This window comes from Heterocephalus glaber, unplaced genomic scaffold (assembly GCF_053883595.1).
Source record: "Heterocephalus glaber isolate CG9 unplaced genomic scaffold, H.glaber_assembly_v1.0 deba00001004, whole genome shotgun sequence".
Lineage (NCBI taxonomy): Eukaryota > Metazoa > Chordata > Mammalia > Rodentia > Bathyergidae > Heterocephalus > Heterocephalus glaber.
The window spans coordinates 10078658-10093903 of record NW_028258179.1 but is presented as its reverse complement, the minus strand read 5'-3'; the positions used below and the strand labels follow the sequence as shown (position 1 = coordinate 10093903).

The window sequence follows — 15246 nt, the reverse complement described above, 5'->3', positions numbered from 1 at the left end:
ACAGCCACCTCACACACGCACGCCTCTCTTGAGGCGGGGGCCAGGCACCACCAAAGACTGCAGTCTGCAGGGGATGCCAGGCCTCCTGCCGAGCCGAGGTACTGCTTGCTGCCCACCATGTCCCCTGCACCCAGGACCTGTAGAGGTCAGACAGGCAAGGTGGTGGGAGCTAGGGCTCTGCAGGAGCTGTCAGGGCTGAACTGCAGTGTGTGTAATCACAGGTCCAGGGTGAAGCGGGAGGTCTGGATTCTGTTATGGAAATGAAACAATTGTTTTCTTCCTGAGTCTTTACAGAAATCACTGCTTTGAAAATTATCCCATCAGAAAGAGAATAAACTGCTTTTATTCATACCACCACCGAGCCTTCCTAGAGCTATTTTATTTTGTATTGTAAATAGGCTGCAATCTCTTAATTCAGGGCAAGGTTTTGGCCATGCTTAAAAAGATTTGGATTTGCACTGCCCTGCAGCCAGCAGGCCTGTGCAAGGCAGAATTTATAATTTGCAAATGAAAGCTAAATGTAAGCTCAGACCTGGGGGGTTGCGCCCAAGAAGCCCCACACACACATTAAACCAGAACCGAACCATGGGAGGTGGCTAGAGCTCCACCTCGGGTCTGGACGCAGAGGCCCACCAGGTATGGGGCAGATAGAGCCTGTAGGGGCCAGGGGAAAGTGAGCCGCAGCATCCTCAGGCTCCCTTCTGCCCATTTCCCACACACCCTCCAACAGGAAGAAGGGCTGACTCCGGGCCGCTGCACAGTGCCAGGCCTGCCCTCAGTGTTGGGGCCATGTGAGGCACAGGTGCTTCTGCCCATGAGAGAGCAGCTAACAGGCTGGTCCGCTGCCTGGGAGGAGCCTTACCTTAGCATTTCAGTCATGCGGCAGTGCTTCCAAAGTTAAGACACCCTCCTCAGCTCTGCTAAATACAGGTTTTTAATTGTTTTGACCTTTATTTTCAAACCAAATGAAAGAAACTTCTGCCTGGTTCACCTCCTCATTATTATAAGTTTCAGGTTAGCGCGGAGTTGGTATCCCTGGTTTTTTCTGTGATCCCTGGCCTGACCCAGCCCTGCCGATGAATGCAGCCAGGGCCAGGGTGTCCCCCAGCTGCCCCTGGCTCCTGTGAGCTCCAGATGCTCTGAGATCACCCCAGCTCGCCCCCCTCAATTATCTCTTTACTACACCTCCCTGTGATTCTCCCAGAGACTTCCCCCACATTTCCCACCATCTCTTTCTGTCTCCTGTTTGCTCTTTCCTTCACATCCCATTCCTGCATCGGCAGTTGCCTCACCCATGCCTCAGACAGCACAGCCCCTCTGCAGCCAGCCTGCGCTGGGCACCAGCGTCACAGGACCCGCAGCAGTAGGGGGATGTTGTCAGGTTGTTTGGTGGCAGCCAGGACCCTGCAGTGGCATGGGTCGGCCCTGGCTCTGTCAGCTGTTCCTGGCAGGCCCTGCGGAAACAGCCTGTGGAGCCTGGAGAAGAGAAGAGGCAGTGCTGCCACTCGTCCACTCCTTGCAGCCTTTGCCTCGCCCTGAGGGCAGGGCGTGGCATTTTGTAGGGAGATTTGAGTCATTTTGCTCTCGTAGGTGTAGCCTCGGTCTGCCCTGCCCGGGACTCTGCTGCCCCTGCAGGGCATGGGGCCACCAGTGGGGCCTCTGTGGCCCATCACTGTCGAGTGTAGGGAGTGCATTCCCCAGCTGAAGTAACCAGCGGCATGGTACTGTTCACCCGGTCACCTCAGTAAATACCCACGTAGTGTTATGCAGGAGTGGGGAGTCAGTGCTGCAGAGCAGGGATATGAGGTTAAAAGCACCCTTCTGACCCTTGGAAACTAAGAACGCGGGACCTGACGAGTGACGAGAGTAACCCTCTGAATGCACTGAGGAGGACTGTCCGGGCTGGCTGCAGCGATGAGCCTGTCAGGTGGCCTCTGGCCTCATTATGGGCGGGAGCCCCTCGGGCGGGGCTGGGGATGAGGATGAGGATGAGGAGGGCAGGCACAGGTTCTCTTCCAGCAGCGGTCTCTGCTCTCGGAGCCCTGTCGAGGAGGGTCATGGCGTATCTGCAGACCTTGTGTTGAAGTTAAATAGCGTTGTCGAGCCATAGCCAGCAGAACTCCCCAGGCCGGTGCCTTGGGAAAGGCCCAAGGTGGCCCCACGGGACTTTGTACTCAAGGGACGCACTTGGGGGCGGCTGCTCAGGTGCCAGCGTTGGCCCGGGGCTGTTGCATCCCAGCCCCTGACCCCACCTGGGTTCCTCCAGGGCCTCCTCTGCAGGCCTGGCTGTGAGAGCTCTTCTCCCATTGGCCAGGGCCTGGGAAGCAGACTCACAGATTGTTTGCCCTTTGAAGTGGAAGCAGCTGACATAGCCACACTGCCATCTGGGCAGAGCCTGATGGTCCTACCTTTCCACCCGCACCCTGTCCAGGATAGCGCTCAGGCTCAACCAGATGCAGCACAGAAGAAAGCCACAATCTGAGGAGGCAGCTGCTGGACCCTTATATTTCATTCTGGTAGTTGCTGGAGTAACTGGACTGCAGGAAACAGTGACCTAGACTTGCTTACTGTTAGCCAGAGTCCGTGGGAGCAGTCAGAAAAGGGCAGCTCAGAAGGGTGGGCATGCACCTTCCTTCTGAGCGTTCAGGGCTGTTCTTCCATCCAGTGCACTTTGGCCTATCCTGAGAGAGGAGCCCAGCAGGGCGGTCTGCCCTGGCGAGTGGACAGGGCCACAGGGCCGAGCTCAGACTTCGGGACCCTCAGCGCAGAGGTGACAGTAACGGGCCGTGTTGTTCCCACAGGTGGACAGCGACACCATCTGGAACGAGGTGCACTCGTCAGGCGCGGCTCGTCTGGCCGTGGGTTGCGTGGTGGAGCTGGTCTTCAAGGTGGCCACGGGGGAGCTGAAGGTCAGTTGGGGCTGGCGGTGCCGGGCTGGCAACCTTAGTGGGGAGGGGCAGCCACTGCCCTTCCCCTGGGTCAGGCCCAGCCTTGGGACTTGCTGGGGGCTCCTGTCCAGGAAAAAGGGTGGGCCCTGCCCACGGTGGGGAAAGCAGGTGTGGTTCAGAGACCCTCAGAGGTTGGTCCCAGGGGCCCTGTGTGCTCTTTACAGTTGCGAGGATCCTGGGTGCTTTTATTTATGTGACTTAGCTCATCAGAATTGGCCACTTTACAGCTGGAACATTTTAAAGGTATGAATTTAAAATGACAGTAGTATCTGGCATAGTGGCCAGCAGCTGGGTTCCCGGGCCTTGTATCTGGCATTGACCTGCTGCCACACACTGCCATCCATGAAGAAATCCTGGCTGCACACAGCGTGATATTGGAGGGAGAAGCAGTTTCACAGAGAACTTCGAAGTCCTTCTTATTCTGGGGCACACTTGGCAGGGGGCAAGGTCTAGAAGGCACCCATCCTGGGCTGTGGCACCACCTCTGCCAGCCTAAAACCCACTTGCCTTCCTTTGACCCGTGGAGGGTTTGTAACTCTGCGGGGCCATTTGGAAAGTGGAGTCCCAGGTCCTCACGTGTTCCACACATGACATCCTCAGAGAGCTGGAAACCTCAGATTCAGTTCCCGCAGCTGCTGCCTGTTGTTGCCCTCTATGTGACAGGCCCCGTTTCCCTGTTTCTGGGCATAGCCTGGGCTTCCCTGAGGTGGAAGACCGCAGTTTGCATCTCCTTCTTGCAAGCAGTGTGGAATCCCTGCAGGGAGGAGCAGGCTCAGCTGGCCCCTGAGCTTCTGCACAGAGGAGTCCTGTACACACTCCTCGCCTGGCTGCATGGGTGTCAGAGCGCATGAGCGAGGGTGGAGGCTTCGTAAACTATGTACCTTTTACCAGCTCATCAGGGCATTCCTTAGGGGAACCGCATTCCACTCACAAACACGTGGCAGTGAAGGCCTCAAGGGCTGGTGCTGCTCTGTGCTGCTGTTCAGCTGCTGCTACAGCACCACCAGCTACTCCTGGGGCTTCAGCACCGCTGGAACAGTGCAGAAGCCAAACAGTGGCAGTCAATTGTGGGGACACACCCCAGGGCGGGGGGACAAACTGGGAGCCCCCCAGGGGGCAGGATCAGAAACGACAGTGGGTTTTGCAATACTGAGTGCTCACCACCTGAGCTTGCCTCTCGGCCTCTCCACTGCCCTTGTTCCATCCTGGGCCAGGTCACCACTCCCAGCACAGCCATGAGCTGCCCTTGGAGGCCCTATACGGAGACGACCACATGACTTTCTGCTGCAAATGAGACAAGGGGTAGCTGTTTGAGCTGTTTTAAGACATATCTAGAGCAGTTTGCAGGTGACAGTTTCAGGTGTGACAGGGCGGGGACCACAGCAGTGAAACTGCCTACACCAAAGTGTTTACGGAGTGAGTTACAGCCGCATGCTTTGTGTGGTGCCCTCATCCCAGGACCGCTCTGCCTGCAGTAAGGTCAGGCATGCCTGCTAAGGCCCAGCCGGGCAGCCTGCTCGAACACGGCCCCTTCCCTCTCACCTGCACCTGGGTCTCCACCGGCTGGTAGCTGGTCAGGAACCATGGGCACCGAGAGTACCCCAGCCCCAACATGCTGCATGGGCCCCCCTGGCAGAGGGAAGCTGGGGAAGGCTCCCCTGTTACCTTAGCACCCAGTGTCCCAAGAGGCCCTGGGAAGCAGCAGGCCCCCTTAAGAGTGGACAGACAGGGCCGGGGAGCCAGCTCTGGTTCCGTCGCCTGCCTGGTAAGCACATGGACCCCAGTTCGATCCCCGGTACCAAAAAAAAAAAAGGAAGCGAAAAAGAGTGGACAGAGAACTCTGAAGGCCCATAGCCAGTGTTGCACACCACCCGTGGCAGTGTGGCCAGGAGGTGTGCGAGGCCACGTCCTCCCCAGGTCCGGGGTCAGTGGAAGGTTGCTTGTAACGACCTTATGGATTAAGCCACATCTTTCCTCACTGTGTCACCCACAGAATGGCTTTGCTGTGGTCCGGCCCCCAGGACACCACGCGGAGGAGAGCACGCCCATGTGAGTGGACTCTGCCTGCAGTGTGGCCCTTTGTTCCGTGTCTCCCTTTCCCGAGGCTCGAGAGCAGACCATGGAGGGGCACGGCACTGCAGGTGTCACCTCCCTGGGAGCATGAAGAACGGGGGAGGTGATGGAAACTGGAGGAGGAGCCTCTGAAGTGGGTCCGCAGCAGCCTGTGGCAGTGGAGTGTGTTGGCAAACTTGGGAGAAGATCTCATCTCTATCAGAGCAAGCGAATGTGGCACCCATGATTTAGAGCAGCCAGGGCCAGGCCGAGTCACCTCACATGCCCTTGCAGCTGAGCTGCCGCCTGCTGGGCACGAAGGAGGCGTCTATGGGCAGTCTGGTCTCCTGGGCACCTGCCACCCGCACGTCTGAGGTCTGAGTGGTGTGTGGCTCTGTAGGCGAGAAGGAGAGGCAGCTGTAGCCCCTGCCAAAGTCAGCGCAACTCTGATCCGCAGGGTGCACTCAGTACCCCAGGGAAAAGCCACTGTCCTCAGAACCTCTGCGACCACTCCAGCAGCATCAGTGTGAAGGAGGCTGGGCGCTCGGCCTTGCAGATGGGCTGTGCCTACAGGGGTGCCCAGCAGCTTGTCAGGTGGCAATCAAGGAGCCACTATGTCAGCGAAGCCAGGAAGCGCACCATGGCCTGGAAGCAGCGAGAGCAAGATGGGCCTCGGGTGGGCTCATCAGGGAGTCCAGGCCAGGCCCGTTTCAGACAGGACTCCTCCATGTGCAGAAGGGGACCGCAACACCAGGAGAGGACTTGGGCTGGGAGCCTTTGTGGCTTTGCCTGGGAACCCACGGCTTACCCCCACTGCAGAATGCGGTGTTCCCGACGCTGCAAGCTTTCTGCATGTTCCTCCCTCTGAGGTTCCCTTTCTAATGTGAACCCAGGTCCTTGGACTTCTGAATAATAAGTCCGAATGGGACTCAAATGGGCACCTTCACTGAGATTCTGTTGCAGTCAGTTTGAGTCCAGACAGCGACCTGCGTCACAAGAGGGCATGCAGGCTTTCAGAGCACCAGCCTGGGTCTGAGCCACGTCAGCCAGCACATCTCTGTGGGGCAGACAGGAAGATTGGGAATAAGGAGACTGTTGCTTCTACATGAGTCACTTTCTCAGCCTGTTTTCATGGTCTTTTGAGTAAGATTCTGTACACCAAAGCTAATCACTAGAGTGATGAGCATAACATGCATACAGCTCCTAGAATGTGGAAAGGTAAATGTAAGCACCTCAAATAGGTGACTGCTACACGTCGTGGGTGTAGCATCCCTCATGAGGTCTGCAGGGTTTCATGAAGGCCTCCAAGGACCAGTGAGGAGAGTGGTGCCCCAAATATGCTAAAGTAGACTTCCTCCCCGTCAGCGTGAGAAATCTCCAAGCAGGAGCCTGGGTCTGTGTGGTGTGTAGTGTGTGCGTGTGTCTGCGTGTGTCTGTGTGTGTGTGTGTGATATCTGCATCCCTGCATGTGTGTTGTGTATTTGTGTAGTGTGTGTCTTCATGATGTATATGTATATGTTGTGTGTATGGGTATCCGTGTACATGTGGTCTGTCTCTGTGTGCATATGTGTCTATCTGGTGTGTGTGCAGGTATCGTCCGTAGTATATCTTGTGTGTGTCTGGGTCTGTGTGTCCAGTGTGTGCATGTGAATATCTTTGTGGTGTGTGCTGTCCATGTACCTGTATGTACCTGTGTGGCAGATGTGTGTTCCTGTGCACATACACATGCCCATGTGTGTGTGCCTGTGTGCACCTGTGCCTTTGTGGTGTGTGTATGTCTGTGGTGTGTGTACATATGTGTGTGGTGTGTGTCTGTGATGTGTGCGTGTTTCATGTGTGTGTAGCTGATGTGTGTATACGTGTGTGTGGTATGTCTGTGATGTGTGCACGTTTCATTTGTGTGTGGTGAGTGTGTAGCTGATGTGTTTATAGATGTGTGTGGTATGTCTGTGATGTGTGCATGTTTTGTGTGTGTGTGGCATGTAGCTGATGTGGTATGTATATGTGTGTGGTATGTGTCTGATGTGTGCTTGTTTTGTGTGTGTAGCTGATGTGTGTTTACGTGTGTGTATACATGTGTGTGATGTGTGTGTTGCATGTGTGTGTGTTGAGTGTGTAGCTGATGTGTGTATACATGTGTGTGGTATGTCTGGTATGTGCATGTTTTGTGTGTCTGTGGCATGTAGCTGATGTGGTATATATACATGTATGTGGTATGTGTCTGATGTGTGCTTGTTTCTTGTGTGTGTAGCTGATGTGTGTAGACATGTGTGTAGACTGTGTGTGTGTGAGTGTGTAGCTGATGTGTGACTGTGCCCCTGTCTGACACAGGCATGTATTTACGGCACGTGTGCCTGTGTGTGATCACGCATGGCTGTGTCTGCCAATCGGTCGGTCACCAGTGTCAGCGGAGGTCTCCGGCTGCCGAGGGAGGGACCCCAGAGCGCCCCCGGACCCCAGCACCTGCAGGCAGCCCTCTGCAAGTTGTGAGGTAGCAATGACGGGCACCTCTGTCTGCCTCCTCCGCAGGGGCTTTTGCTACTTCAACTCGGTGGCGGTTGCTGCCAGGCTCCTCCAGCAGCGGCTGAGCGTGAGCAGGATCCTCATTGTGGACTGGGTGAGTGGCCCCGTCTCCCGGGCAGGCGGGTGGATGCACGCCCTGTCTTTCCCTGGCTGCGGGTGTGGGCCATGGGCTTTGTCTCCGTAAACACTTGGGCTCAGAGACCAGCAAGGTGAGGCCTGGCCTGTGGGGAGTTGCTCCCGACCTGCCTGGCATAAGCGTGATGGGGGGCAGCGGCCAGGGCCAGCTCAGCCCAGCCAAGGAAGGCTGGCATTCCAGAGCTCGCGCCCAGCCTTGGCCTCCGTGGAGGGCCCTGACTTCTGACTGAGACTGGCACAGTTCCGTGGGAGGTGGCCCCTCTTCACAACCCGCTCGCCCAGGAAGGGCCACCTCCACTTGGGCAGCGCTGTGTATTGCCGACCCTGGATTCCAAGGGCAGCAGACTGGTTCCTAAACTAGAGATGAGCAGCAGGGTGCTCGTTTCACGGTCCTTCTTAAAACCACTCCTGTACATACAGAGCGTTTTCCTTGGGATGTATGCCATTTCATTTTAACAGAAACATAAAGAAAAGGCACATCGGGTGGGGTAATGACTTACATTACAAAAGCCCTTCTCAACTGAGGAAGAGAGCAGCCAGGAGAGCAGCCAGCTCCCATGGCGGTGCTGGGGCTGTGGGCACCGGGTGGGCACGGTGCCTGAAGGAGGCAGCAGAGGCCGGGAGCAGGCACCTGAGAGTCCCCTGGGGACACGGCACAGTGAGGAGGGGGCAGGCCGCCGTGGATGGCAGCGTGGCCACATCCCAGGCACAGCTCTGTCCAACATGCGCATGGGCCATGGCGGTGGCAGCCTCCTATAAAGAACACGGTGTTGCAGGCAGGCTCCTCGCAGAGCCTGGAGTCCTTGCAAGCTGGCCCACGGCCCTGCTCCTCATGTGCTGCCCTTCATTTCTGTGCTTTCCAGGGAAGATGGCACGAAGCAGAACCATTGGCTCTGTGCAGCTTTCCACGCGCACACAGCTCTGGCACAAACGGCCTCTCCCGTGCTGGGACCACCTCCTGCATGGGCTAGGCCAGGGACAGCTGCGGGCTGGCAGAGGCCCCGCTGCCTGTCTCTGCTGCTCCCTGGTACCTGTGTCACAAGGGCCCTGTGGTCATGAAGTAGCTGGTAGCTCCAGTGTAGGGCCCTAGAGCCCAGTCTGCCTCCTGGTGCAGGCTAAGGAAACGTCTCCTGCGTCACAGAGACAACGCTGGCCCGGGGCTCTGTCTGGACCTCTTGCCGGGTCAGAACTGTGCTGCGAGGCTGAGAAGAGGCTTGGCCGACTCAGACTCGGCCTCAGTGTCCCTGCCCGCCCCCGGGCACTGGGGAGCCTGTGCGCAGGCGCCGTGACACAGCGTGGCTGGGCCGGGAGGGCCTGCGCTGAGCCCCTCTCTGCTCTCTCAGGACGTGCACCATGGGAACGGGACCCAGCAGGCTTTCTACAGTGACCCCAGTGTTCTGTACGTGTCCCTGCACCGCTATGATGATGGGAACTTCTTTCCAGGCAGCGGTGCACCTGACGAGGTGAGTGGGTGTGGGGACCCGAGGGTGGCCGAGCACGGGAGGACAGACGGCACCACACCACCCGCAGTGGAAGCAGGGCTCCAGGCTCACATAGCACGGGTGGTCCTTGCAGGCCTGGACCGCCTCGTGGTGCGCCAGGGCCCGCGTGTATCTGGAGTGTGCCTCGGGCTGGTCGTGAGCTGAGGCGTGCCGACCGTGCCTGGCCCCCCTCCTGCAGGAAGACTGAGACGGCTCGGGGCTGGTGCTTAGGGTGCAGTCTTGGGCAGGCCACCCTCCTCCCAGTCCTCCCTCCTGCCCGGAGCGGAGTGAGGCCAGAGGGGGCAGTGCCCACCCTCCCTCTGAAGGCCTCCCACGTCTCACTGCAAGGGAGCACGGGCTTGACAGCGGTCACACTGTCCTCTACCCAGAGGCAGCATCTTGTGGCCCTGTGAGTACACGGCTGTGGCAGAGTGCAGTCCTCAGGGACGTCCCTGAGACCTGAGAAGGCCTGGGAGCAGTCTTGTGGCCAAGGACACAGCCCGGGTTCCCTCAAGAGCCTGAGCATCCCGTGGAAACTGCTCTGTTGCTGCCATCAGCAAGCCGAGCCCTGTGGTGACCACAGGCGGGGAGCCCAGAACGTGTCCGGGCAGCACCTGTGTCCGCTGTTCCCATCATGAGCTTTCTCCCTCTCCCCACAGGTGGGCACAGGGCCAGGCGTGGGCTTCAATGTCAACATGGCCTTCACGGGAGGCCTGGACCCCCCCATGGGAGACACGGAGTACTTGGCGGCCTTCAGGTGAGTCCCCGGTGGTCCCGGCCTACAGGAGACCGCAGAGACCCCGCCCTGAGACCTGGCCTCTGCGCAGACCCGATGCTGTCAGCCTGCCTGCTGCCCCGCTCCCCTTCTCGCGTGCTTCCTGGAGCTCAGCGCCCGAGGATTCCAGGAGTGCACTTAAAGATGTCATCACTGGGCCGGGGATGTAGCTCCGTGGTGCCCCGCCTGCTGCACAAGCGCAAGGTCCCGAGTGATCCCCGGTACCAAAAAAAAAAAGAGATACCATTTTTTCTCCTTTATTTACATAAAAATGGAGAAGCAATGCTTGTGCCTTGTGAAGCCACCTCCCTGTAACTGCAGGGCCATGCTCCCTAAGCCACAGTGGTTCCTCAGCCAGCAGGACGGGCGTGGGCGCAGAGCTCCGGGCTCACTGCCATCTGTGAAATGGCAGCTTCGGCCCGCGTGCTCAGCGGGAAGGTTCTGGCGGCCGGCTGGGTGCTCGAGCCCGCCAGGCTCCGTGGGCCTGACCCATGCACATGGAAAGCATGTGTGTGCACACGTGTCTCTGTCCCTGCGGGTGAGGTTCCCGGGCCCATCTCTGCACTGTGCACATGTCTGTGAGTGTGTGCGCCCATCTCCAGCGGTGTACATGCGTGCGCATGTCTCTCTGCCTGTGCGTGCGTGTCTCTGGCGGGTGAGACCGCACAAGGACACATCTGTGAAGTTGGGACACAGACTGGCACGTGCTCTTTCAAGACCCTGGACATATCACACACTGCTCAGTGTCTGCGGGCTCATCGGGAAGTAGGATCCTGCTCCTGGGTCCCGCTGGATAGGCGGGTGGGGTCCCCACCACTTGTGGGAACATGGGTCCCTTTTGATCAAGGCCCAGAGCAGGCCGAGGGCCCTGGTCCCTGACCGAGCCTGCTGCAGAGAGGAGGGTGCTTTCCTGGTGATGGGACACTCGGTGCCCTTTCTCCTCCCGAGGCTCTGGTCCTGGGTGAGTCCTGACACCGGGTGCCCAGCCCAGCCCAGGTGCGGTCCTCCCTCCAGCCTTGCTGGCCGGGCCCAGGTGGCAGCCTCTGAGCCAGCATCTGTCTGAATGTCCTGCTAAGGGTGCACGGCCGCGCCTTACTGAGAGAGCACTTTAAAGTCAATAGCTGCGTGGAGAAGGAAAATTGTTTGACGCTTTTTATTGACTTTAATGTAAAATAACGCTTTGAAGTTTACGATGTATGGCTCCCTGGGCGTCAGATGGGGGAAGAAGGGTCAGAGACTGGTCTCCCCCTTTGGGGCCCCCGGAGACAGTGTGAGCCTCAAAGGCAGCACCTGGTTATGCAGACCCCTGGCCTGCCAGCTTGCATTTCCAGGGGATCAATCCTTGGGTGAAGAAAAGATAAGAAAATGGCCTCTAATGAGATCCAGAAGGGGCCAGCACTTTCTCCTCAGGCTCCTCAGGCGATGTGAGGGGAACAGGCCCTTAATTCAAACCAGTCCCAGTGCCAGACGCGGCTTTGAAGTCCGCCGAGGGCAGGCAGAGCGCTCGGGCTTGGGCGCATAAAATGATGTCCCTTCCTCGACCTCCTGTCTTCCCTCATCAGCACCCGGGGCACGGCCCGGCGGCTCCCTGTCAGGCGTCGCGCAGAGGAGACTGAGGTCCTCTGCTCCTCAGGCTCGTCAGAGGCTCGGGGGTCGCTTCACTCTCACGCCGGCGGACAGTGGCCTCAGCCTGCGGCCTTGAGCCTCCGTCTCTTCCTCTTCGCCAGCGAGCTGCTGCTACCGCGGCATTGGCCAGTGGCCACCTGCAGTCGTGGCACAGCACTGCCTGCTGTGGGGCCACGTGTCCCCGGGATGGGCACCGGCTGTGTGAAGAGGGCCCGCCTCCCCATCCCACTGCCTTCTCTGAAGGCTTCCAGGTCTGCTTCCGTGCAGATGTGGGCCTGAGGGCACAGCAGTGGCTCTAGAAGAGCGCTTGGGAGTTGAGGACCCTCGTGACTTGCCATCCCTGGCTGATCTGCTCGGCCCAGCCTGGAGATACGTGCGAGAGACAGAGTGCAGGGGTGCCGTGGAGCTGCAGGCAGCGGGTTGGTGCGGGTCCCCAAGGGCCCTGCCTGCTGGGGGCCCTGGCTGAGTCTTGGAGGAACGAGTTTGGCCCAGGGGCATTACAGGAAAAGGCTGCTTGCTCCCTGTGGAACAACCTGGAGACAAAGCACCTCTCTGGCCTTCACACCAGTAGCAGGGCTTTGGCGCAGTCTCTGGCTGGGGAGTGGCAGAAGGGTCTGTGTCCTGGCAGCTGGGTGGAGGACTCGGTCCCGGACATCCAGGGGATGCATCCAGGAGAGGGGCAGGGCCTGCTCAGGGAGGGCGAGCGGGACGGCGAGGAGGGGCTGCCTCGTGTAGTCGGGACAACTCCGCCACCCTGCGAGGGGCTGCTGACACAGGCTGGAGGTGGCGGGCCCCGGCTGGCTGGGGCACGCTGGCATGGAGGAGGGTGGAGAGCAGGGTGGGCTGAACGCTCGACTGGGGCACCGCTGCTCAGCAGATTTCAGGAGACAGCGCACTGTCCGCGGAGGCCGGCACCGCAAGCTCTCGAGGTTAGGACAGAATATGCTCGGTGTGCGAGGAGAGCCTGAGGAAGCGGCAGGGACGGGCTGGCAGAGCCCCACAGAGCGGGGAGGGGAGGGCCACCTGGGCCACTGCCAGCGTGCGACGTCCCCACCCCGCCGGCTCCCCTCTCCCTCGCGGTCTGGAGTGCGTGTGTGGAAGTGGCTGCTGAGAAGTGGGGTCCTGTGGAGGGAGGCGCGCACCTGGAGGTAAAGGTGCCAGCGGCCCAAGGCCGCCGTGGGAGACGGGAGGGCGGGCCTGGGGAGCAGAGCCGCAGAGGAGGCGAAAGGCCTCAGAGCAGACGCCCGCTGCTGTGGCCGGGCCTGAGACCGCAGCCCAAGAGCGTGTGGAGGGGCCTGAGCGCCGCAGGCTGCAGGGGCAAGAGCGTTTCCGGCCGCCCACAGTCCGGCTGTGCCTTGCGGCCTGCTCGCCCTCACTGGCTGCAGGCTGGCAGGGTCCTGCCGGTTCCCACTGTCTCCGCCCTCTACCCACGCTCCGAGGAGTTGCACGGCCAGGGCTGGCCCGCACTCAGGAGTCACGCCTCATGGGGCAGCGCAATCACAGAGGCACCGGCTCCCTACCCTCAGAGAGGACATAGGTGAGGCACGAGGGAAGTCTCCCAGGTGTCAGTGCCATCCAGTGCCCGTGGCATCTGCTCCCTCCGAATCCTGGAGAGAGCAGCACTGCCGGTCAGGCCAGTCCTGGGATGTGAACACGTGTGCTTCTGCCTCAGGTTTGGAAGCCCTGTGAGAGGAGACGCTTAGATGGGCGGGCAGCACTGGTGGGTCAGCTTGGCATGGGTGGGCACGTGGAAGGCAGAATGGCAGCAGAGACACCAGGGTGGCTAGTTCCTCCGGAACTGCTCTGCTCCCATCGAAGCATGGTGGTGGCCCTGTCATCTGGCCCTTTGTCGGCCATTCAGACCCCGTGTTGGCCCTGGGCTTTGCTTGGTGAGTCGGTGTTCTTGGCCAGCCGTGGGTCTCTGAGATGCTGCCCGGGTACCTGGGGCTGTGGTGCCCCAGCCCCGTGGCAGTGCCTAATGACTAGCTCGGTGGGTGGCAGAGTGGCCCTGCCCCCCAGTCTGGCCACCACCTGGCTTCCATCTTCAGTCTGCAGAAGTGAGTGGACTGACAACAGGGCAGGGCGCAGGGAGACCACGGAGAGCTGCCGCACAGGGCCGCTTCCAGCACCGCAGCCACCGCAGGGAAGCCCCTCACCCTCGGCTTCGGCCCTGCACCTCTGCCAAGGGCCCTGCAGAAGGTGCACTCTGGAGTCAGGAGCTCTTGGCACAACAGGAACCTTGTCCTTGCTACCTCCCTGCCCTCGGGGCTGCACCCAGTGTGCACTGTGAGTCAGCTCTGGACACCTGTGGGACTCACCCCTTCTCCCGCCGCCTTTGAGCAGGTGGTTCCTACTCTGCTGCCCTGGGGAACTGCTCACCTCTGCCCCACCCTCACTCACCTGGGAAAGGCCAACGTGACCCTGTAGCCGGACCCTCCTTAGAGGCAGCTTGAGAGAGTCCCCTGTGACTGTCTGGGCCTCACCGCCTTAGACCCTCAAGTTGGTCCTGGAGCAATTCGTAGGTCGTGAGTCACCTCCCTTTACTTGGTGCACCAGTTGAACCCTCCAGTGTGAAGGCCACAGATGGGCGACGCGTCCCCAGTACAGCAGGGAGCATCTTCAGTCATGTCACATGCAGAAGTCCTGTCCCCATGAGGCGTGGTGACATTCCCTACCGGGCCCACATGGTGCCGAGACGCCCTGAGCACCCACCTCTCGCTCACCTCTGTCGCCTCCTGCACTGCCTGAGCTGTAGCAGGTCTGCAAGTGCAGCCTGGTGCAGGGCCCGGGCTATGCCGTGTGTGCCTGGGGACTGCAGGCCCAGCCGCCCCACAGCCTGAGAGCAGCTTTTGATGACCCTGAGTGATGCCACCCAGGGAGCAAGCGTAGTCACCAGGGACTCTTGTTAGGCACTTCACTTAATGATGGTTCTCCAGGACACCTGTAGGGGCATTAGGAGTTGTGTAGCTCATCACTGCTTCGAAGCAGGGACTAAAGCCCACTGCCTGCACGTGGTTCCAAGTGCCCCCTGAAGTGTCCTAGGAGTGACACAGTGTCTACTCAGTGTCTGTGGTTTGTGTTGAAAGAATGGGTTGGCTCTAAATTCTAAACCAAAACCATGGCAGACACTGTGTTACCAGACCAAAGAAAGGTTGTGTGACAAGAACCTCATTAAGGTCATTAAAACTGGCCTCCCTGGAACAGTGTGGGCAGTGACAGTGGCGAAGGCCACAGAGGAAGAGCAGGACCTCAGGAGGGCCTGCGCCATGTGCCCACGGAGCACCAGCCACACCAGCCCGGGGTCCCCGTCCTGTAGACGCCTCGGCATTCACCTCTGACTCGGCCAACAGGGCCCAGCTTCCAGCTGCCCAGGCAGGATCAGGACCACCCGCGCCAGGGCCCACAGGGCAAATGCTCTGTTTAAATGTTTTGTGCTGCAGGAAACGACAGCACAAGCCTGGCTCAGGAAAGCCTGAGATCAGGACAGGGCAGAGCGGTATGGACCGGGCCATGTCGTCCCTGCAGGGCGGGCAGAGCAGTGTGGACCTGCCAGAGCCACACACCCAGGCCGTGTCTTCCCCAGCACCGCTGTCCTCGCGGGTCTCCATCTGGGCAGTAGGACTGGCACAGTGCATGGGAGCCTGGAGCATCCCAGCACAAGACCTTGGTGCCTCCAGGACTGAAGTCAGCTCTAGAGCCCAAGGCA

At 59.6% G+C, this 15246-nt stretch overlaps 1 protein-coding gene across 13 annotated transcripts in view; it reads left to right on the top strand.

Annotated features, from left to right (window-relative positions):
- Window positions 1–15246, top strand: part of Hdac4 (histone deacetylase 4) — a 258092-nt gene that overhangs the window by 230049 nt on the left and 12797 nt on the right. For all 13 annotated transcript variants that reach the window (XM_004868416.4, XM_021247427.2, XM_087209562.1 and 10 more), the window contains 5 exons: window positions 2802–2909; window positions 4942–4997; window positions 7530–7617; window positions 9002–9121; window positions 9799–9896. In XM_004868416.4, the coding sequence (XP_004868473.1) occupies window positions 2802–2909; window positions 4942–4997; window positions 7530–7617; window positions 9002–9121; window positions 9799–9896 (470 nt within the window). The remainder of the gene's footprint in view (window positions 1–2801; window positions 2910–4941; window positions 4998–7529; window positions 7618–9001; window positions 9122–9798; window positions 9897–15246) is intronic.